At 39.8% G+C, this 24,170-nt stretch overlaps 1 protein-coding gene across 3 annotated transcripts in view; it reads left to right on the top strand.

The window, feature by feature from the left end:
* Positions 1–24,170, top strand: part of LOC130914370 (sialic acid-binding Ig-like lectin 10) — an 88,430-nt gene that overhangs the window by 50,696 nt on the left and 13,564 nt on the right. For all 3 annotated transcript variants that reach the window (XM_057833485.1, XM_057833484.1, XM_057833483.1), the window contains exons 4-5: positions 1,776–1,858; positions 5,959–6,088. In XM_057833485.1, coding sequence (XP_057689468.1) covers positions 1,776–1,858; positions 5,959–6,088 — 213 coding nt within the window. The remainder of the gene's footprint in view (positions 1–1,775; positions 1,859–5,958; positions 6,089–24,170) is intronic.

Here is a 24,170-nt window from a genome sequence, read left to right as displayed (position 1 = left end):
AACGAAATGTGAAGATTATGACTGGACTGTAACACAAATATGCTGTCTGTGCAACAGATTTTGATTTAAAATGTCCTGGTATTTCAGAGCATTCATGATGCCATGCACCCTAACAAGGTTCCCAGGGCCTTTGGAAGCGAAACAGCCCCACAGCATCGCTGACCCACCCCCATACTTCACAGTGGGTATGAGGTGCTTTTCAGCATGCGCATCTTTCGTGGCACGCCAGACCCACTTAGAGTTGGAACCTTGTTAGGGTGCATGGCATCATGAATGCTTTGAAATACCAGGACATTTTAAATCAAAATCTGTTGCCGTCTGCCCGAAAGCTGAAGATGGGTCGTCACTGGGTCTTTCAGCAAGACAATGACCCTAAACTATTGCCAAATCTACACAGAAATGGTTCACCGGACACAAAATCAAGCTCCTCCCATGGCCATCTCAGTCCCCAGACCTTGTTTTGTTGGCAAAAGGGTTTTTTTTTTTTTTACAAAGTATTAACACCAGGGGTGCTCATTATTGTGGCACACATTATTTTAAGTCAAAAATTTTTTTCTTTATGTTGGATTTTTTCCCCACTGAATGAATGCACTTGTATCGAAGGTTGGATTTTTCTCTTTTTTTTTCCATTAAGGTCCCATATTATTTGAATTAAAAAAAAAATATTAGAAGCTAAAAAACACATCTTAACCAGGGGTGCCAATAATTATGGAGGGCACTGTACTGTACTGCACTGTTCTTGCGTGCTCTCTTAGTTGTACTTTGTTATACTCGCGTTTCCTAGCGTGCTCCCTTTGTTGTACTTATTGAATACAAACATTCGCTCTACTGATCTCCTGGTCTGTGTTTTAGATCCACGTTAACGGCTTGCCGTTCCTACACTGTCTGACAGAATCAGGTTTTCCTGCAAAATATCCTGATAAACCTTTGAATTCATTCTTCCATTAATGATTGCAAGTTGCCCAGGCCGTGAGGCAGCAAAACAGCCCCAAGTCATGATGCTCCCTCGACCATGTTTCACGGTGGGGTTGAAGTGTTGATGTTGGTGAACTGTTCCATTTTTCCTTCACACATGACGTTGTGTCTTACTCCCAAACAATTCTTTGGTTTCATCAGTCCACAAAATATTTTTCCAAAACTTCTGTGAACTGTGCCAGTGAGTTCTGTAAGTCCTTAGCAGACACTCTTGAGTTCTTTTTTTACCTCTCTGAGTATTCTGCCTGAACTCTTGGCGTCATCTTTGGTAGACGGCCACTCCTTGGGAGAGAAGCAACAGAGCCAAACTCTCTCCATTTGTAGACAACTTCTCTGACTGTCAAATGATGAACCTCCAGACTTTTAGGTTTTTCAGGGGTCCCAATAATTATGAAGGGCACTGTATTTGACTATCCCGCTCCCCCTCTCCCACTCATTATAAGCTAGCCATTAGCGCACTCTGACAATAATAATAATATTAATAATACATTTTATTGCTATGACCGTGATGGTCAGACGTAAACACGTCTCTCAAACACGTCTGAACAAGTTTAAAAGCAAATGCAATTTTTTTTAGTTTTTGAGTCATTCAAAAACTTTAATGATTGAAACATTTTAATGAAGTGATTAATTTAAATAAATGTTTGTTTGTTTGAGGGAAATTCTTTTTGATTGAATTATGTTTTTTTAAAATGTTCTACCCAAATATGACCCAAACACAAAACAACATTACTTAAACCAAAAAAGTTGCTTCAATCAAAAAAATTGATTGAATAATAAAGACAAATTTACCTCCATAGTTGGTGAGTTCGACTCCCGTTATACGAGGGATGAGAATATTGTATTTGGCCGCCTCAAGGGAAATGTCGTTGGGAACTTGCTGGTAGGAAAATTTCATTTTATGAATTTTTTATTACTTTTTGTATATTTGACTCATTGGCTGCCATTGACAGCAGTAGATCTACATAGGGGTGTAACGGTACACACGAGTCACGGTTCGGTACGTAGCTTGTTACATGTTTCCGTAGGCGGATCTACTATTAAGGTGAAGTAGGCGATCGTCCCAGGCCCCCAACCAGTCGGGGGCCCCCAACCAGCTACCCCTGCCCCAACGAGAAAGGGCCTGGGCCATCGGAGCCAGCAGCACCCCCAACTATTTGTCATGCATAATTATGTCAGCATACCAAACAAACAAATAACAAAACAAAAAAAGAAAGCCATTTGAATGCTGCATTTATATTATCTCCCCCCCACACACAGGCGGTTTTTGATATGGGCAATGTGGGCGACCGCCCAGGGCGCAATCTAATTGGGGGCACACAAGCGCCCTCGAGAAAAAAAAAGAAAAAAAAATCTGCTAGTTTTCTAGACTAATACCGCTCATTTCCACGTCAAGTTAGGAGAGTGGGCGCTAGGGCTCCCCTTACTATCATGTCAACTGCTGCTGAGAGTCGTGTGTGTCAGAAGAAAAGGCAGGGGGAGACGGGAGGGGGATCAGCTGCTCGCAACTGCAGAGTGAGTGAGCAGGACGAGTCTCACTCACTCTCAGAGGAAAAGCAAGGAGGGTGGCGGGGGATAGAATGACCTCTCATGATCCCAGGCCACACAACACAAACTCCTGCTTCCAAATAAATTGTATTTAATTCATGAAATTAACATAGATATGATTAAATGTATCGGGTTATGACATAACTCAATAAATGTCTTTGTAAAATGTTAAAAAAATAATAAAAAATGGGGAAAATAAGAACAACAAATCTGTACCTGCATCAACGTGTATTTGTTTACATCACGTCAATCTTGACTCTGGTGGTTGACGGACGGAAAAGGTGATGATGTCGAGTCGAGTCAAGGGTGCTGCATCAGCCAGAAAAGTCAAGTTTTAGATTGCACTTTACACCTGCACTTTCATATGGTCAAGTACTACTTGATAGCAATTCAATCACCCAGATCACTTTTTATTGCCAGGTGTAAACAGGGTGAAAGACCCAGGTTGAAAAATGTGCTACAGTCTGAGCACTGAATGCAGATTATGTTAATTATTACTATTTTTTATTTATTTCATTCATTTGTATTTGTGTGATGAAGGATTTGTGAAGTTTACATTGGTTTTTATATACTTTATTTAATTCATTTGTATTTGTGTGATGAAGGATTTGTTAAGTTTACATTGCTATTTATATACTTTATTTATATACAGTGCCTTGCAAAAGTATTCAGCCCCCTTGAATCTTGCAACCTTTCGCCACATTTCAGGCTTCAAACATAAAGATATGAAATTTAACTTTTTTGTCAAGAATCAACAACAAGTGGGACACAATCGTGAAGTGGAACAACATTTATTGGATAATTTAAACTTTTTTAACAAATAAAAAACTGAAAAGGGGGGCGTGCAATATTATTCGGCCCCCTTGCGTTAATACTTTGTAGCGCCACCTTTTGCTCCAATTACAGCTGCAAGTCGCTTGGGGTATGTTTCTATCAGTTTTGCACATCGAGAGACTGACATTCTTGCCCATTCTTCCTTGCAAAACAGCTCGAGCTCAGTGAGGTTGGATGGAGAGTGTTTGTGAACAGCAGTCTTCAGCTCTTTCCACAGATTCTCGATTGGATTCAGGTCTGGACTTTGACTTGGCCATTCTAACACCTGGATACGTTTATTTTTGAACCATTCCATTGTAGATTTGGCTTTATGTTTTGGATCATTGTCCTGTTGGAAGATAAATCTCCGTCCCAGTCTCAGGTCTTGTGCAGATACCAACAGGTTTCCTTACAGAATGTTCCTGTATTTGGCTGCATCCATCTTCCCGTCAATTTTAACCATCTTCCCTGTCCCTGCTGAAGAAAAGCAGGCCCAAACCATGATGCTGCCACCACCATGTTTGACAGTGGGGATGGTGTGTTCAGGGTGATGAGCTGTGTTGCTTTTACGCCAAACATATCGTTTTGCATTGTGGCCAAAAAGTTCAATTTTGGTTTCATCTGACCAGAGCACCTTCTTCCACATGTTTGGTGTGTCTCCCAGGTGGCTTGTGGCAAACTTTAAACGAGACTTTTTATGGGTATCTTTGAGAAATGGCTTTCTTCTTGCCACTCTTCTATAAAGGCCAGATTTGTGCAGTGTACGACTGATTGTTGTCCTATGGACAGACTCTCCCACCTCAGCTGTAGATCTCTGCAGTTCATCCAGAGTGATCATGGGCCTCTTGGCTGCATCTCTGATCAGTTTTCTCCTTGTTTGAGAAGAAAGTTTGGAAGGACGGCCGGGTCTTGGTAGATTTGCAGTGGTCTGATGCTCCTTCCATTTCAATATGATGGATTGCACAGTGTTCCTTGAGATGTTTAAAGCTTGGGAAATCTTTTTGTATCCAAATCCGGCTTTAAACTTCTCCACAACAGTATCTCGGACCTGCCTGGTGTGTTCCTTGGTTTTCATAATGCTCTCTGCACTTGAAACAGAACCCTGAGACTATCACAGAGCAGGTGCATTTATACGGAGACTTGATTACACACATGTGGATTCTATTTATCATCATCGGTCATTTAGGACAACATTGGATCATTCAGAGATCGTCACTGAACTTCTGGAGTGAGTTTGCTGCACTGAAAGTAAAGGGGCCGAATAATATTGCATGCCCCACTTTTCAGTTTTTTATTTGTTAAAAAAGTTTAAATTATCCAATAAATGTTGTTCCACTTCATGATTGTGTCCCACTTGTTGTTGATTCTTGACAAAAAAATTAAATTTCATATCTTTATGTTTGAAGCCTGAATTGTGGCGAAAGGTTGCAAGATTCAAGGGGGCCGAATACTTTTGCAAGGCACTGTATATACATACATATATAATAATAATATAATAAATGTCTAATTTGAATATTTCATATGACATAGTTAGAGGCCCAAATAAGTTCATAAGTCATAACAGAATTTCTTCACAAGCAAATTCATGTATTGGCATTTAGAGCCCCCTAGTGGCTTTTGGGTGTTAAGACTCTCAACACACAAATTCCTCCATTTTCATGTTTTTGACTCGCCAAAGAAGCAATTGCATCACTAATCACAGAAAATGCATTATAAAACACCAGGTTTATAGCATATCAAAAATTATGATTTATAATGGGAGTCAATGAGCCAGAACATGGCATTATTACAAGAATTTAGTGCGAATTTCCCCAACCTGTTTGCATTAAGTTAGAAATTGCAGCATGGTGCCATTTTGATCTTTACATGTTTTTACTATCCTGGGGAAATATTAGCTCCCTAGTGTAATTTTTCCAATGTTTTTTCTTTTATGAAACACAGAAAAAAACTTTTAAAAAGCCAGAATAAGGACAAACAACACCGACGGGTTTTAAAAGTTCGTAATCCGATGACTCGATTATTCGAACTAACTAATGGATAGATTAATCGATTAAATAATCGATAGCTGCAGCCCTACTGTGAACTCCCATATAAGATGCAAATAAGTGCAAATCTTTTCCAAATTAAAAACACGTCTCTGTAAACAATGAAAAAAATAAATGCACACTCAGTGTTTCAATAACTAATTCTGCCTAAGGCTAGAGTAAAATAAACATTTTCTAATTTGAAAATATAAAATAAATACACTTCAAAGTGTTGAGAATATGGAATATTTGTATTATTACAATTTAATCTTGATAGTTCCTACTCTGTACATTGGCCATAACTTTCCTAATAGTGATCAATGATAACTTCTTTGTGTCTTTTGGTTTGTCTTTTTTTCCCCTGTAATGTCAGTTATTAGTTTGGGTGTATTACCTCTACTGCCCCCTAGACTTGAGGAGGACTAACTTTGACTTTGATTTTTTTTTTTTTTTTTTATTTCCACTCAACGATGCCGTGACGGTACGGGACAACTTCAAATACCGTTACACTCTTAGATCTAGAGAACCCACCGCCGTCAATTGCTGTTAGATATGGTCATTCACAGCCAGCACATTTACTAAACTTTTTTTTTCACAGGAAAAAAACTGCAGCACCATCCTGGAAGATGTGTCGCAACTCAAGGGCATAAAAGAATTACGCTTCAGGCTGGAGTGTAACAACACACTCAGGTTCAGCTTTCGCGAATCAGTTCGTTTTGAATTTCAAGGTTGGACACGTTCTTCTTATGTTGTATCCTTATTGTTGCGTTTGTCATTGCGCTATCAGTTCTGGCAGCAATATACCACTGTGGCTCTATTATTAATTGAAAATGAGTTTTGTCATTAGCTATGGGCTGATATCAGTTTCTCACTATCTGATAACATCAAGGAAAAATATCGCAGTATCAGGCTATTAAAGTTTAAGTGCTAAAAAAATTTGGGAAAAATTTGGGATTAGAAAAAAAAAACATTTCCATTGAATTTTTTTTATCGTTTTTAAACAATATATAAAATTGTTGCAGTTAAAATGCATTCAATCATCTTATGCTTTTTCTCACAATGGTCACGGGGTTGCTTGAGCCCATCCTGTCCAGCTACAGCTAATTACCAAGCATATTTTTGGAATGTGGGCGGAAACCGGAGTACAAAGAGAATGCCTACATACCCTCTCTGAAGCCGGGGCAGGGAAATGACAAAAGCCGGACTAACTCCGGTGGCATAAAATATCATTCGGAAGGTGCAAGAAGTCGTCCGTTTTGACAATTATGGACTAATTTTGCCATGTCGTACTGAATAAATGCATTTTTAATATTTCATATTCTATTTAGCACAAGACTGTTATTTGTCATGGCCATACCATTTATTTAGCAATTGGGGCAAAATAATGAGATAAAAAAGAATACCTTGTAAAAATATTGGAGTAGAGAGATTGAAACAATGACATTTTGCTGCTGTCTTCATCGCATTTTCCACGTTCTGAATAATTCCCCCTCAATGGGCCAAATTCTAAATTAGACAAACTCATGACCCTGCCGACGTCATCCTCCATTTGGGGATGGTAGGGCAGCAGATTAAAAGACTAAATTCTCATCATCTGCGCTTTGCCAACTTGTTGTATATCAGTGCTTCTCAACTATTTTCTGGTACGCCCCCCCAAGGAAGATGAAGAAAAAACAGTAATATAAATGAACTTAGAATAAAGTATAACTTTATTAACATTGTTTTGTTTGTAACAGAAAAGACTTAACGCGCATCAATTTGCCTGAATTTAAACAAAAGTCAACATCCAAATTGTAAAAATACACTCAAGGTACATTTTTGACCATTTGATACTGAAAAGTAAAATGTAATAAAATCAGTAAATCATAAAAAAATCAAATTGATTAGAAACATTAACTCATGAGGACAATAAGCCAAAAAATTTGACCGAAAAAACAAAACTGAATAGAACGGGGATTGGGGGGTGGGGTGTCTTTGGACAGAAGGACAGTTTTTATTTTCGCTGCTCACAGTATTACCTCATTTGCAAAGATGTGGGGTTATTTAGCACTGAGCATGCTAACAGTGCTCACTGGTTTACTGATATAACACGGACAAAGCGGGACGATTGTTTGCAATATTGGCCATGTTTTCGCTGGAAAACAATAAAGCGGCTTATCAATGAGATTGGGGTCTAATGTCTTTACGTGGCGTCTTAACTGATTTGGCTTCCGACTGTCCGCTAAAATCATTTTTAGACACAGTAAACAGTGTTTTTTCCTCTTCTCCCACTGTATTAAAAGTCAAAGCCAAAAGGCAAACGGCCCGAAAAAAGCGCATTCTCGGCGGCCGAGGAAGAACCGTAGGTGAGGGCGGTTGTCGTGACGATCCCAAGCCGAAAATGGCACTACTCGGGCGGACACGTGAGATCCGGAGAAGACAGTGTTTTGCTGCGTGAGTCCAGTCGGAAAACGGCTTTCGTAAACGGCACACAGATCTTCTTCATATCTCTTTTCTGTGTGCTCTTGCTTAGTTAAAAAATACTGCGCGCACTCTGAAAATGAGAGCGCCACTGCCATCCACTGAGTGGATGTGAAAGTACACTTTATTCTAGGACGGCAAAAAAAAAAAAAAAACATGTTCCCAGAGCTCACATGCGCCACCCCTGGCATCGCTCTGTGCCCCCCTGGGGGGGAGCGCCCCACCATTTGAGAAGTACTGTTGTATATAGTTGAATCGTCTCAAAATATGACTCCAAATCACATAATAATGCTATTTAAGACTTTTTTTATCCTGTCTTATCCACTTTAACACTAGCAAGTACCAGGGGGTTTTGGTGCTCCCTAATATTACCAAGCCGATCGGCCCCCAAGCCGAGCCTAGCCTTTGTTTTGTAAATGGGGCCATTACTTATGCACCGCCGGCCGCATCCCATTTCTGTTTTTCTACTCCTACCCCTTGGCCATTCAAACGGAGCAATAAGGGGTAGGGCTTGAAACGTCAGCCCTACGAATTGGGACACCTCTTTACACTCACGTACGTACCAAAAGCGACGATAAAAAGTGCACTAAGTGCAGTAAGTGCACAATGACCCTAAACATATGGCCAAATCTACACAGACACCAGACACAAAATCAAGCTTGTGAAACATTATAAGAGAAGATTAGGTGCTGTTTTGTTGACAAAAGGAGGTAGTACAAAGTATTAACACCAGGGGTGCTAATAATTGTGACACACATTATTTGATGTCAAATAATTATTTCTTTATGTGGGATTTTTTTCTCCACTGAATAAATGCACTTGTATTGAAGGTTGGATTTTTCTCTTTTTTTCCATTAAGGTCCCATATTGTTTGAATACAAAAAAATATATATATTAGAAGCTAAAAACACATCTTAACCGGGGGTGCCAATAATTATGGAGGGCACTGTATCTTCATTTATTTTGCTTGCAATGAAAAAACACAAAAGAGAATGAAAAAAAATTGAATCATTACCATTTTACACAAAACTGTAAAACAGCACCTGTTACTTACCTTTGGCACAAAACAGGTGGTGGCAACAACTAAATCCCACTTGCAGCTAGTTAAAATGGATTAAAGTTGACTTAGCCTCTGTCCTGTGTCCTTGTATGTACCTCATTGAGCATGGAGAAAAGAAACAACTTTCTGAGGACTTGAGAAGCAAAATTGTGAAGAAGCATGGATAATCTCAAGGCTACAAGTCCATCTCCAAAGACCTGAATGTTCCTGTGTCTACCTTGTGCAGTGTCATCAATAAGTGTACAGCTCATGGCACTGTGGCTAACCTCCCTAGATGTGGACGGAAAAGAAAAATTGGCGAGAGATTTCCACAAAAGATTGTGCGGATGGTGGATAAAGAACCTCAACTATTATCCAAAGAAGTACAATCAGTCCTGCAGTTCAAGGGTACAACAGTGACAACCCATACTATCCATCAGCGTCTGAATGAAAAGGGACTCTATGGTAGGATACCAAGGAAGACTCCACTTCTGACCCACAGACATAAAAAAAGCCAGGCTAGAGTCTGACAAAACTTACCTGAGAAAGCCAAAAACGTTTTGGAAGAATGTTCTCTGGTCGGATCAGACAAAAAGTAGAGCTTTTTTTTTTTTTTTAGAAAAGGCATCAACATAGAGTTTACAGGAAAAAAAGAGACCTTCAAAGTAGGGTTGTTCCGATCATGTTTTTTTGCTCCCGATCTGATCCCGATCGTTTTAGTATGAGTATCTGCCGATCCGATTGCTTTTTTTTTTTGCTCCCGATTCAATTCCAATCATTCCCGATAATTTTTCCCGATCATATACATTTTGGCAATGCATTAAGAAAAAAATGAATAAAACTGGGACGAATAAATACATTCAACATACAGTACATAAGTACTGTATTTGTTTATTATGACAATAAATCCTCAAGATGGCATTTACATTATTAACATTCTTTCTGTGAGAGGGATCCTCGGATAGAAAGACTTGTAATTCCTAAAGGATAAATGTGACTTTGTATATTGTGACTAAATATTGCCATCTAGTGTATTTGTTGAGCTTTCAGTAAATGATACCGTAGCCATTTAACTGTTCTGCCCAAATGCATGATGGGAAGTGCAACCATGACTGTGCGTAGTGGCACCAATTGATATATCTTCTCTGCGTTGGGGAGTAACATAGGGTGTTCAGGAAAAGATCAACCACTACCGTTCTTCCCCATATTACTTCCCTCAATATTTCTAATTGTTGAGAGAGGGATTTTAAGGCTTTAGCCAATTAACCAGAGGCTCCAAAGACTGCCAAAATTCTCTCTACTCATTTTACGCTGCCTGTTAGCTCTATATATAGGTAAAACGGCGCCATTATAGATTGAAGGCGACAATGCGTGAGTGGGTCGTGCAGCGCATGCGTTAATTGCATTAAATATTGTAAAGTGAGTAATTTAATAAAAGTTAATTACCGCCATTTACGCGATAAATTTGATAGCCCTACTTTAAGCCAAAACTAAAGACTCTGGATGAATGTAAGACATTTTGTCTGTAATGTTAAATACAATTAAAAAACGATTTAATTAAAAAACATATATATATATATACATATATATTTATATATATATTAGAAAAAGGCATGTCCGATATTTTTTTGCCGATTCCGATACTTTGAAAATGACGTGATCGGACCCGATCGATCGGGACATCTTTACTTCAAAGAAAAGAACATGGTCTCCACAGCCAAACATGGCAGAGGTTCCCTGACTTTTTTTTGGGTTGCTTTGCTTCCTCTGGCACCGGACTGCTTGACCGTGTGCATGGCATTATGAAGTCTAAAGACTACCAACACATTTTGCAGCATAATGTAGGGCCCAGTGTGAGAAAGCTGGGTCTCCCTCAGAGGTCATGGGTCTTCCAGCAGGACAATGACCCAAAACACACTTCAAAAAGCACTAGAAAATGGTTTGAGAGAAAGCACTGGAGACTTCTAATGTCCCCAGCAATGAATCCAGACCTGAATCCCATAGAACACCTGTGGAGAGATCTGAAAATGGCAGTTTGGAGAAGGCACCTGTTTCCCGAAATTTCCCGGTCCGCAGTGAGTCAGCAACACACACACTTTTGTGAAATATACGATATTTATTGTAGAAAAAGGAAGAAAGCAAACACAACAATAACGCTAGATATAGATTGTCACTTATAAGATCCCCGCGCTACTGTTAAAGCACACAAGATATTCCTTTAAGCCAGGGGTCCCCATCTGCCGGGCCGCAGACCGGTACCGGTCCGTGGCGCATTTGCTACCGGGCCGCACAGAAATAATAATTTAATAACGACCGCATTCTGGCTGAATTAACCCTGTGCCCCTGCTTAACACACCAATATCCCTTTCTACTCTAGATATAATACTACGGGATAGATTAGAATGTCGTCATCGAAATCCATTGATTGGACTGTTAGCAGTACATCTTGTTTGTGTATATAATTATATCTATGTGCGCTTGTCCTCGATAATAACGTATTGCTAGGCCGCGGGCGCAGCATATTTGTTCCCGGAAATAATTAGCCCCCACACGAGCAAAGATGACTGGAAAACAGACGTCTTTGGAGATATTTTTACGGCGAAAAGGGCACCTGACGAGCCTACAACCTCGAAGACGCACAAACTTCAATTTGTAGAGATCGCAAATTACGGCGACCTTATTAAACGTACATTTGAGACAACAACTCTAACGAGGTTCTGGATTAAAGTCATTCTGGAATATACTGACATCGCTACAAGAGCATTGAAAACCTTGCTACAATTTCCAACATCGCATCTTTGTGAAGCGGGCTTCTTAATTAATGTTTAACGACAAGGCGAAGTCGTTAATGGTGAGAGCGGTGTGAAGTTGTTGTGTGCAGGTTACATGGCAGGATGTATCTGAGGAGAACTTTTCTACAAGTCCTTCCATGATCAAACGTAAGTTAATAATCCTTTCTTTCAAGAAAATTTGTAGTGTTTACTTTGGAATCGCTGCATTTGCACATTTTGCGGCTATGCTTAACGTTACGCGCATGCGCAGTAGTGTTGTATCGGTCGCGAACGATTCGTTCTTTTTGAACGAATTGTTTGGGTGAACGAGACCGAACTAATCACCATCTGCACTGATTCGTTCTATGAAGTTGGTGGCGCTTGTTCGCTGCGTGGGAGGGCGTTGAGCAAGCGGCAGCGTCTTCTGACATCGCACACGACCAATCAGACGCCAGCCTCATCGCGGGCAGGGGAGGGAGCGGAAACAGAATCATGGCGTATGTCACTCATTTCCACGTGTGGCCAATAAGCAGCCAGCGTGCAGGCAGGGGGGAAAGACTGAGTTTTGTCACTTCCCGTTCAGTGATTCGGTCCTCCGGTTCCTGACCTAGCTTGCTGCTAACTTGACTTTCCAGTAATGACTATGCGGTGAACGAGTCATAAAATGAAAGGAAACGACTTTGTCACATATTTGTTAACGTGGAGCCTATCAAATGTTGCTCAAAAAGACAAAAACACCACACAAATCTAGCGAGCATGGTTTAGTGTTCTACTTTTCTCAACAGACTCGGGACTGTGCCTATGACGATATACTATCAAATTTACAGTAATTTAAAACACGCGTAGCTACGAGGCAAGCAAAACCTGAGCTGCGGTCGCGTGACGGCAGTGAAGCGGGCAGAGAACTGTCACTATATGGAGGCTTCATGGCAGCGATATGTACCTCATATGTGCACAGAAAAAAAATAATATTTAGTATGATCACCATAATACTGATTTGCAATGAAACTGTATATACATGTCAATTTTTTCCGAGTGTTTTTTTTTTTTTTTTTTCGTGTCAGAGGGTGTCGGTTGGTTTGACAAATTATGTCAATCCGTCCATCATGTGCTACTCAAGCGCCCCAAAAACAAAGCGCGCGGACACGGGAGATGTCGCAATATGTCTACATTTTTCTTAACAGACTAATGAGAGTAGAAAGGCGAAATCATAAAGCAAACAATTATTTCTCGTCAGCATTTGACGATCTGAGATGCGGGGACGACAGGGGAGCTGACCGGATTATTTTATTTATTAATACCAGTGCAAAAATTCAAAACGATCATCTTAATAATAAAAAACAAAAATACAACAGAGCGAGAGGTTAATATGATGTGTTGGCCGTTCCATAATTAGAAATTAAACTTTCGATTTATTTTTATTTTCGTGACAGCAGGCATGCCGCGTTGGCTGTTAGCAGCAGCATTGTATATGTGAGCAAGATCATGCTAAAGAAAGTCCGTGCGCCCCCGACCCCAAACCCCGACTTCCCCCTCAAAAGGAAAATGTTTAATCGTGTCCTAATTCGAAATGCAAGCACGAGCCATGACTTTGAGCCCATAGAACTAGGACAGACGACGCGGAAGTTCTCCCTCGCTTTTGCAGCAGCGGGAGGGAGACGAGGCTGTCTCTGAGAGGAGAATGATATCGCCTGTCACTCATTTCTGAAACTACGACGAGTGGTCAATGTGCAAGAGAGGGAGGGACCAAGCAATGTCACTTCCCGTTCAGTTATACTGCGAAGCGGTCTTTGGTGATTCGTTCGGCAACGTCACTTCCCGTTCACTAACCGAACGATTCATTTGGGTGGGGAGGGAGATGAGGGGGGCGAACGATTCGTTGAACGATTCGTTTGAACGAATCGTTTTACTGAACGAACCGGAATGGATTCGTTTACTCAAGTGAACGACAGATCCCGTCACTAATGCGCAGAACCCAGGTGTCGCGTTAACCGAATATTTTCTGTCGTTGACCGGTTTTTTAAAACGGTGACGGAAAAAACTGAAGTCCATCCGTCATTTTGACAGGTTGCAATTCACACCCCAGACCACAGGGTGGCGAGTGAGCATATTAATTAGCTATTGTCTCTCTTGATGCATGGTGTCAAGTTCAAAATATCAAAAATAGATCCTTAGGTAGACGTTTGTAAAATTACCCAGAAATAAGGAGAGAAGACACTCAGTTTTCTTGGCCAAGGAGAGCAAGATGTGACTCGTGAGTCACCAAAATTGATCTAAAGGGAAAAAAATCCTCCTTGGTATTTTATTTAGGGGTTTGTCCTAAACAAAGATGGATGTCGCCCTAAGGGAGGGGAGAGCAAGCTGGAGACACCCATGTGGTTTTCGATTGGATATGTGTGTGCGTGTATGTGGAACTAAGTGAATACACATGTGGAAGCAAGAGCTTATGTAAACAATCATGTAAACAGTCATTACAATCATATAAACAGTCAAAATAATCCAGACACTTCAGTTATGCAACGCTGCGGCCATGGAAGATGTCCTCGGATGGAAAATTGTCCTTGAAGGTCTAGACGGAAGTCCAGACGCCAGGTGCTGAAGATGCCTCGGAAGGTCTAGTTACGCAATGATGCAGCCATGAAGCAAAACAGTTGTCATCCAGACCCTCTTTTACTCTTTGTAACACTTAAGCATTATACTACAACCTGGTATAGCAAGCAATAATCATTTACTGGTTATATAAGTAAGAAAAATATGGCAATATGTATTATTAATGGTATATATGAGCACAAGCAAATATTCAATCAACCAACCAAGCAAATATTTAATCAACCAAACCTCGATAATTACCTCAACATTTCCCGCCTGTTTATTCAATATTTGCGACAGACACATCATCAAAAAGAACCTCCTAAAAGGCTTTATTCAATCGAATCATTAGACATGTCGACGCATATTGTCACAACCCGGAGTTGGAGGTGGTGGCGGGGTCTGAAAGAAAGTTTCCGGAATGGAAAAACCATCATTGTCGTTGGCCTCACTCGGAAAAATGTCAAGGCAACTGAGCGTCCAAACTAAGGCTACGTTCATACTACAGGTCTTAATGCACGAGTCCGATTTTTTCGTGTTTTTCCGACTCGAGTGAGGCATTAACTTGACGGTCTGAACGTGACAAGTCGCATCGAACGGGACCATTTCAAATCCGATCTGGGTCACTTTCGTATTGAAGAAAAATAGTCGTGTAAAAACTGTCAAAGACGATTTCTCTTTTCTCAGGTTCTTTTATTCTCGTGGAAAAAACAGGAAGTGAACGGCACACAATTCTAGAGTTACAGAAAATGTTCAAATACATTTATTGAGGAAATACTGACCGGCCAGGACATTTCACGGATACGGGCTCCATGAAAGTGTCTCACCCCCCTTCTTGTCCCGTATATATTTGTGTTAACAGATGTGGTCAGAGCCAATAGGCAGCCTAGTCCTGCCTTATGGCCAAGTCTGAATACAAACTTAACCTTATTTGGAAATAGGTAATGTGAAGCTGCCTGTTGGGGGCTGTTGAATTCTGTGACCAGCACACAGAGATAATTAAGTCCAGATGGTATGTGGTAGAACAAAGAACACTGTGTTTTAGGATATAAGAGAAATAATATATTCTAGTTATTAACTATATGAGTAAATATGCATACAAGAGTATAATAATAGGTAAATATATATGTGTGTATCCTTTCAATCCCTCTTTGGATTCAAATTAAAAATTGAATCCACCCAACTAAAAAACAAAACAACAAATCAGCAAAAGAAAAACAACAACAACAAAACCCAAGTAAACTCAAAGAAAAAATACATCACAAACCACGTGAGAGGTGACGAGACAAAAACGGTAAAACAAAGAAACGAAAAACGTATAATATAAACAATTAAAAAATAAACCATAATATCTGAGTCCAGAGAGCATAACACATTCCCATCTCCCAAGGGTGAGCACACACGAATTCCCAGAGTCTGTCCCAAACAGGTGTGCAAAGTTAAAGTCAGCATCGCTGCAATCTCATGGCCTTGGTGTTATAAGGGATTGAGCTCATAACTTACTCCACGGGAAAAGGGTTCGGTCCATGAAAAGGGTCAGTTCCATGGTGATATTCCATGGCTCAGGTTGAAACTAATCCTTTTTGTCAATGTGTGTTGAAGAAAACAATAATCGCAATCCTTAACGCAATGTCCAGTGGTCGAGAAAGCAGTTCAGAAAACAAGACGCAAGCATCAATATCTCATACTATTGTAAACACTGACACCGCCCTCTTTTGTGCTGTAATCTGTTCAACTAAAAACACAGAATGCAATAGAAAAACATCAAATCATAAACAATTAAACATAAAATGAGTCAGCCTATCTAAAAAAAAACAATGCTGGTCGCTCTTGTAGGTTGTAACGTCATAGTTGCTCATAAGAAAGAAAAAAAATGTATTAATACTATAAAAATGGTCGTTTAAATGTGATACAAGTTAAACATTAATCAGAACTATCACTCAATGACCTCATTTAAATAAAATGCTCGTTGGAATTCTACAGGCAGGAAGATAACTGTCACAATTAAAATTCATTCATGTCAAAGGAACCTGAAAACCTTCACGCACAGAAGGACAATACCCTCGGCTGGGATGAAACTCGCAACAGTTAAAGCCAACGGGTGCACCCACTCAGGGTCCAGGTGGGGACTGAATCAGCCCTCCGATCATCTAACCTTCGGAGAGCATGGGCCCCATTCCTGACACCCGGGTCACCCTGCAGCCCCACCAGATCAGTGAGTCACCAAGCTCACGATGGTAATGGAGGCCGTGCGTCCTGCGAAGGCCGTGCGTCCTGCCAACGGTGTTGACAGGACTCAAAAACGACATGAAAATAGCCAGATTATATCACTTATCCTCTCAAGTTATCATATATGTAATCTTACCACCTGGAGAATCCCAAAAGCATCTATCTCCAAACTCCTGGAACATATAACATGACAAATCATTATCACCTGGGAGAGCAATAACTCATCTGTTTCTTCCTACCATATTACTAACACAGAAACTAAATCCCTTCCATTTAAAATATGGGAGAATAATGTGCTTGAACAATATGCTTGCAAAAATTTTAACTCATCTGAATATGTAGTGTCATTTTATCTGTATGTTTTCAGTTGAACAGATAGCACAGATCCATCAAACCTTCAAAAAAACTATCCATATGTCAGTAGATAATTAACAAAACATAAAAATATAATCATGTTTTTTTAGAGTTTAAAAATCAACACAACCCCCCATAGGTACAGTATATAATAATGATGATGATGATGATGTCCCTCTTTTAGCCATGCTTACAAATCAAAGCATGGCTATATATAACATAAAACTATAACACTACTAGGTTACGTAAAAACAAAAAAGCATTGTAATGAAAAAATCCAAACGATCATCATGAATTTATAACAACATACGAGATAAATCAAAAATCCAAACAAAATTGAAAGATCCCTCTTTGGAAACTAAAAAACAAAATATCATTTCAAAAGAAAAAATTTCCTTGTAAATACATCATCATTATTATACCCAACAAAAACAAAATGAGCAAACCCCATAGAGGCAAACATTACCAACATTAATAAATCTAATCCATTTGAAGGCGCCTTTCTGGCACTCCGGATCATCATGTAATCAAATGAAAACATCCTACCAAATGTAATATTAAAAGAAGAAAACATAAGAAAAACTGGTGACAAATTCAAAGACGGAGAAAAGATAGCAAATCCGACAAGGCTAGTCTGAAGTCAGTATTGAAATGGCGAAGAGAGTCAGTTTTCCTTAGGGAAAACGGCAACAAATTCCAGAGCCAACAGCTGGATGCCCTTCCCCCATGGTCAGACGAAGCAAAGGTCCAGTATATTCTGCCGGCTGTGAAACAACCTCTGTTCCGCGATATCATTAGAAAGATTCAACCAACTCTTAGTAGGACTTCAGTATGTCGCTGGATGGATAAATAGCCTGGCGTAATGGGGTCTTTGCCAGTCTGATAGAAGGAATACGGTTCAGTCAGCCCGCTCCGGTCCAGTTGGAGTCCACCAGGAGGCTTTCAAGGGAGGCCTGCTAAGGTCACCATGGCTCAAGCTAACTTTGGCACTCTACCCCACCTATGGAGAAAGTGGTTGAGTAGACCTAACTAAGTCCTTGCCTGATGGTAAATTTAAACGCACAAAGCAAGGTATCTCAAATCAAATCATGGCTTCTATAAATTTAAAAAAATAAAAAATAACCACAACTAAATAAAAATATTAAATTTACCGAAGTCGCGAAAGAAAAAGAAAACATATTAAAAGGAAATCAGAATCCAAAATTCATTATACAAAATTTCAAAAGTGAAAAAGATCATTTGAAACTTATCTTCAAAGTTAAGAAAAATGAAAAGCTAAAAATTCCAAAGAATAAAAATCGGAAACCGAAAAATCAATAGTACGTGCTATTAGCCAAACAAAAGTACTTGAGCCTCAATTTATCAAAACCACTTGAACGTAAAAATGAAAAATAAAAATCAAAAATGAAAAATAAAATCAAAAATGAAAAATCAAAAAATCAAAAATAAAATGAAAAATAAAAATTGGTATTATTCTGGGAAATTTGTTCCCTCCAACGTAAATATGAAATCATCATAAGCCATACGAAAACGCAATTTTCCCAACTGTACAAACAAAATTCTTACATGATTACAAAATTAACAATTTTCCCAGAATAACGTCGTTTAGCGTAATGCCAAATAAAGTCTATTTCCTCTCTCAAAATTGTCTGCTCCCTCTTTAGTAATTTGTCAATTAAATTTGGCTGTGGCATCTCTCGACGAAAATGGCCACTTATTTCCCACTATAATTTCATTACAACAAAATTTACATAAATTGGACTTCTCTTCACATCCCAGATTCCGAAATTAATAAAAACGTTCATCCCTCTTTTTGGTCACAGCGGAAATCAAAAATAGCCAGATTATATCAGCATGTGACCCAAAAGATTACATTTTAGCAAAATTTGGCATTTTCAAGTCCTTAAAAATCAAAATTAGATTGCATATCGTCTAATATTTCGAACATGACTCAAGACAGGTCCCCTCTCATTCTTTCGTGAATCAATAGTTGCTCTTTGTCAATTTTAAGATTTACTTCGGCTGCTTCCAATTCTCAGTGTCCCATCTACATTAAAACTAATTAGTACTTTGTCACTTCCACCTTTGAATGAAATCATCAACACTGGAGTTTCTTGAGCGTATTTGTGGTGCCCTTGGTTGCGTCCTGGTTACAGGAGTGCAGGGGCACATTAATAAAACCATTCAAAGCTACCTCAAATGTGATTGGATTCACCGTGATGCAGTCCAATGTCAGCAGGTCCCTCGGATCACAGTGACCGGTATACAAAAACATTCAGTACCTAAAGAATACATGTCAAGGGATATTTGAACTCATGTCCAATCAGTTGCCAAACGGCATTGTCCCACCATGGGTCCCAATTCTTGAGCTTCGTGTCTTAGTCATCAATCTAAATACTTATGCAGTAGTCGAGGTGAGATCTGGTAGGCATCATAGGTTAGAAGTCGGGGAGCTTTAGTGGTTGGTGTGGAAAATGGGAACCTGTCTCGGAAAACAGCAAACAATGGAGTGACAGGAGTCAAAATGTTCAAGAACAACAAATTTAAACCTAGGATAAGACAGAATGTCAACCAATTGGTGAAAAATAAACAAGTACATATCAGTCTCACTACAGCACCGCAGGCCATAAATTATCTTCGTGCCTGGATCCAAACCTCTCCGTCGATAGCCAATTCTGGCAGTGTTTCTGCAAAAAGTCAAAATCATTTAATAACAATTTTAAGTCAATTAACTCACCTTATTGATTTGGAATCATGCGTTAATTTCCAGGTGTTAGGGTGTATCTATTTAAGTTCCAACTTCTAGTCTTTGTCTGGGATCTTTTTTGGATTTGGTCACAGGATAGCAGCCGACTGGCCTTTGCCATCTGCTTTCAATTAGGGGAGGGGGTGAAAACAAGTCTGTGTCAGCTATCGTGGTCATCGCCTGGGCTGGGGCTCTGCTGCCCCCCCCCCTCCCTTTTTCACTGCTTCTGCAGTTCTCCTGTTACAATATTTATTTTTTTTAATTCTAGCATAAATATAACAGCTGTGCCAACTGTTTCTTCATAATTGATAGATTGCAGTTAAGATTTTGCCGATTTAGTCTCGCTTCAACAGCCTTCCAGAGAAGTTTATTATTATTATTAAGCTATTGGTTTAGAGTTCTCGGATGGAGTTTAATTTCGACATTTGTTGATCAATCAAATGTGAAATTATCTCCCACCGATGTATAATTTTAAATCAGAATACTACCTCCTTAGCACAATATTTTCACAAATCACAACAATCCTTGCTCCATATTTTAATCAGATATTTAAACCTATTTCAATCTATGAGCTCGTGAATGAATAAATCATTAGTTTAGAACTAAATAAACACATTAGAGAAAAAATGTCGTCTAGCAGCTCATTAGCTGGTCTTAAAACTTAAGGTAAACATATTTTATCAAACAATATAATCATTGTCTCGACATGTCATTTTCCGCCAAATTAAACAAATCTCATTACTTTTAAGGTTGTTTAACAAAACATTTTGAGCTCTAAAGATCATACTATCGATCTCAATTAAGCTCACTAGTTTATTATTTATTTCACCTCACTCGCTTTTCATTTCATTCATAAATTCTATTTCAATAATCAGTTGTTCCCCATTACTATCAATTTGATATTAGTTCTAGTAAAAAGAGAGGGCTTAAATATATTCTCAGTCACCCTTGTTGTGTTTGGCCAGAACACAACAAGGGGGGCTCACAGCGGCCCGCTCTCCTAAATTTTGAACACCATCCCCCTTTTCTTAATCAAAGGCGCCACGTGGCACACACGGGTGCCTGCCAGAATATGAACAAAGGCGCTTCATTTATTATCCTATACTCGATATTTAAGTATTTCAAAAACAGTTACTTTGTTTGTCCGCGCTCCCTCTCCACTCAGGAGAGCAGAATAAGGAGCGCTCACTTCACTCACAATTAGAGGAAAGAAAAGAAAGAGGACAAAGAAGAGAAAAGTTGGGGCACCCCACACACACTGACACAAACCAACGACAAATAACAAACATCCGCGGAACAAATTTGAGTTGCTCATGCCCCCCATCCCAGGATCTCAGCGTTCATGCATACGCTGGAAATGCACTTTACTCGTGATTTACGCAAATCGGTCCTGCCGGAACTCCTCACATAGGGAGTTCTTAATTACAACACGAAACGGGTCGTCAAAGACGCCCGGAACTACCTCACATAGGGTGTTCTTATATGCATTTTGTAATCGCGATATATAAATAGATAAATAACATACACATTATTAATTTCCTCAATAAAAATTCAACCCCCTCCGGGGCAGCAGCGTAATAAGGCAACAGTGCAATCTTGTAACACTCCTACCTTATTTTGGTACCACACCGTCTGTCCCCAAGTGAGCCGAATTCCAGAATTCTGTGCCGCCAACTCCCGCGAGAATCCTACGCCGACAACGCCAATTGAAGAAAAATTGTCGTGTAAAAACTGTCAAAGACGATTTCTCTTTTCTCAGGTTCTTTTATTCTCGTGGAAAAAACAGGAAGTGAACGGCACACAATTCTAGAGTTACAGAAAATGTTCAAATACATTTATTGAGGAAATACTGACCGGCCAGGACATTTCACGGATACGGGCTCCATGAAAGTGTCTCACCCCCCTTCTTGTCCCGTATATATTTGTGTTAACAGATGTGGTCAGAGCCAATAGGCAGCCTAGTCCTGCCTTATGGCCAAGTCTGAATACAAACTTAACCTTATTTGGAAATAGGTAATGTGAAGCTGCCTGTTGGGGGCTGTTGAATTCTGTGACCAGCACACAGAGATAATTAAGTCCAGATGGTATGTGGTAGAACAAAGAACACTGTGTTTTAGGATATAAGAGAAATAATATATTCTAGTTATTAACTATATGAGTAAATATGCATACAAGAGTATAATAATAGGTAAATATATATGTGTGTATCCTTTCAGTATGTGGTCTAAATCCGATCTGGGCCACATTTTTCCAGACTGTCGCGGCGGTCTGTACTGTCCAGTCCTGCAAATCGGATTTAATGCAGCATCAAAAAGCGAGAGGCGGTACGGTAGCGATGCAGCAGTGCGTTATTAGCGGCTAGCTTGCCTTGAACACGGCTTTTTAGGAAGGGTCGGACTTGACAACAGTCATAAAAAAATAAAAATAGGTTTGAGGATAAGCCTGAGAATGATCGGTTTTCTCTCTGCTCCATATAAGCAATATTTCAACATTGCTTACACGGCCAAGAGTCGGGGCAAACTGCCCGTATGTGTTTGTGACATGCACGAACAGTGGGTGCATGCTATCGATCCATATACTTTGAATATAAGCCTAAACAGGGATTATATATGCCTGTTATTTGTGTCCTCTTTTTAACAGCAACAAACCTATGGCTACGTTCATACTACAGGTCTTAATGCACGAATCCGATTCATATCTGCGCACTAATTCGCAGTCCGACATGCGCTGAGCAAGACGACCCGCATGCGCAGAAGCATCAAAACAAATGACCATTCAATCACACATGCTGGCTGTCATCCGTCATTCCAGGGATATCATATTTTGCTTATTAAAAAGAGGACACAAATAACAGGCATAAATAATCCCTGTACAGGTTTACAGTGCCTTGCAAAAGTTTTCGGCCCCCTTGAACCTTGCAACCTTTCGCCACATTTCAGGCTTCAAACATAAAGATATAAAATTTTAATTTTTGTCAACAATCAGCAACAAGTGGGACACAATTGTGAAGGGGAACAAAATTTATTGGATAATTTAAACTTTTTTAACAAATAAAAAACTGAAAAGTGGGGCGTGCAATATTATTCTGCCCCCTTGCGTTAATACTTTGTAGCGCCACCTTTTGCTCCAATTACAGCTGCAAGTCGCTTGGGGTATGTTTCTATCAGTTTTGCACATCGAGAGACTGACATTCTTGCCCATTCTTCCTTGCAAAACAGCTCGAGCTCAGTGAGGTTGGATGGAGAGTTTGTGAACAGCAGTCTTCAGCTCTTTCCACAGATTCTCGATTGGATTCAGGTCTGGACTTTGACTTGGCCATTCTAACACCTGGATACGTTTATTTTTTAACCATTCCATTGTAGATTTGGCTTCATGTTTTGGATCATTGTCCTGTTGGAAGATAAATCTCCGTCCCAGTCTCAGGTCTTGTGCAGATACCAACAGGTTTTCTTCCAGAATGTTCCTGTATTTGGCTGCATCCATCTTCCCGTCAATTTTAACCATCTTCCCTGTCCCTGCTGAAGAAAAGCAGGCCCAAACCATGATGTTGCCACCACCATGTTTGACAGTGGGGATGGTGTGTTCAGGGTGATGAGCTGTGTTGCTTTTACGCCAAACATATCGTTTTGCATTGTGGCCAAAAAGTTCAATTTTGGTTTCATCTGACCAGACCACCTTCTTCCACATGTTTGGTGTGTCTCCCAGGTGGCTTGTGGCAAACTTTAAATAAGACTTTTTATGGATATCTTTGAGAAATGGCTTTCGTCTTGCCACTCTTCCATAAAGGCCAGATTTGTACAATGTACGACTGATTGTTGTCATACGGACAGACTCTCCCACCTCAGCTGTAGATCTCTGCAGTTCATCCAGAGTGATCATGGGCCTCTTGGCTGCATCTCTGATCAGTTTTCTCCTTGTTTGAGAAGAAAGTTTGGAAGGACGGCCGGGTCTTGGTAGATTTGCAGTGGTCTGATGCTCCTTCCATTTCAATATGATGGCTTGCACAGTGCTCCTTGAGACGTTTAAAGCTTGGGAAATCTTTTTGTATCCAAATCCGGCTTTAAACTTTTCCACAACAGTATCTCGGACCTGCCTGGTGTGTTCCTTGGTTTTCATAATGCTCTCTGCACTTTAAACAGAACCCTGAGACTATCACAGAGCAGGTGCATTTATACGGAGACTTGATTACACACAAGTGGATTCTATTTATCATCATCGGTCATTTAGGACAACATTGGATCATTCAGAGATCCTCACTGAACTTCTGGAGTGAGTTTGCTGCACTGAAAGTAAAGGGGCCGAATAATATTGCGTGCCCCATTTTTCAGTTTTTTATTTGTTAAAAAAGTTTAAATTATCCAATAAATGTTGTTCCACTTCACGATTGTGTCCCACTTGTTGTTGATTCTTGACAAAAAAATTAAATTTCATATCTTTATGTTAGAAGCCTGAAATGTGGCGAAAGATTCAAGGGGGGCCGAATACTTTTGCAAGGCACTGTATATTCAAAGTACATGGATCGATAGCATGCACGCACTGTTCGTGCATGTCACACACACATACGAGCAGTTTGCCCCGACTCTCGGCCGTGTAAGCAATGTTGAAATATTGCTTATACGGAG

Source organism: Corythoichthys intestinalis, chromosome 4 (assembly GCF_030265065.1).
Source record: "Corythoichthys intestinalis isolate RoL2023-P3 chromosome 4, ASM3026506v1, whole genome shotgun sequence".
In the NCBI taxonomy this organism is placed as follows: Eukaryota; Metazoa; Chordata; class Actinopteri; order Syngnathiformes; family Syngnathidae; genus Corythoichthys; species Corythoichthys intestinalis.
The sequence above is the reverse complement of the archived record's forward strand: the minus strand, read 5'-3'. Positions and strand labels throughout refer to the sequence as shown.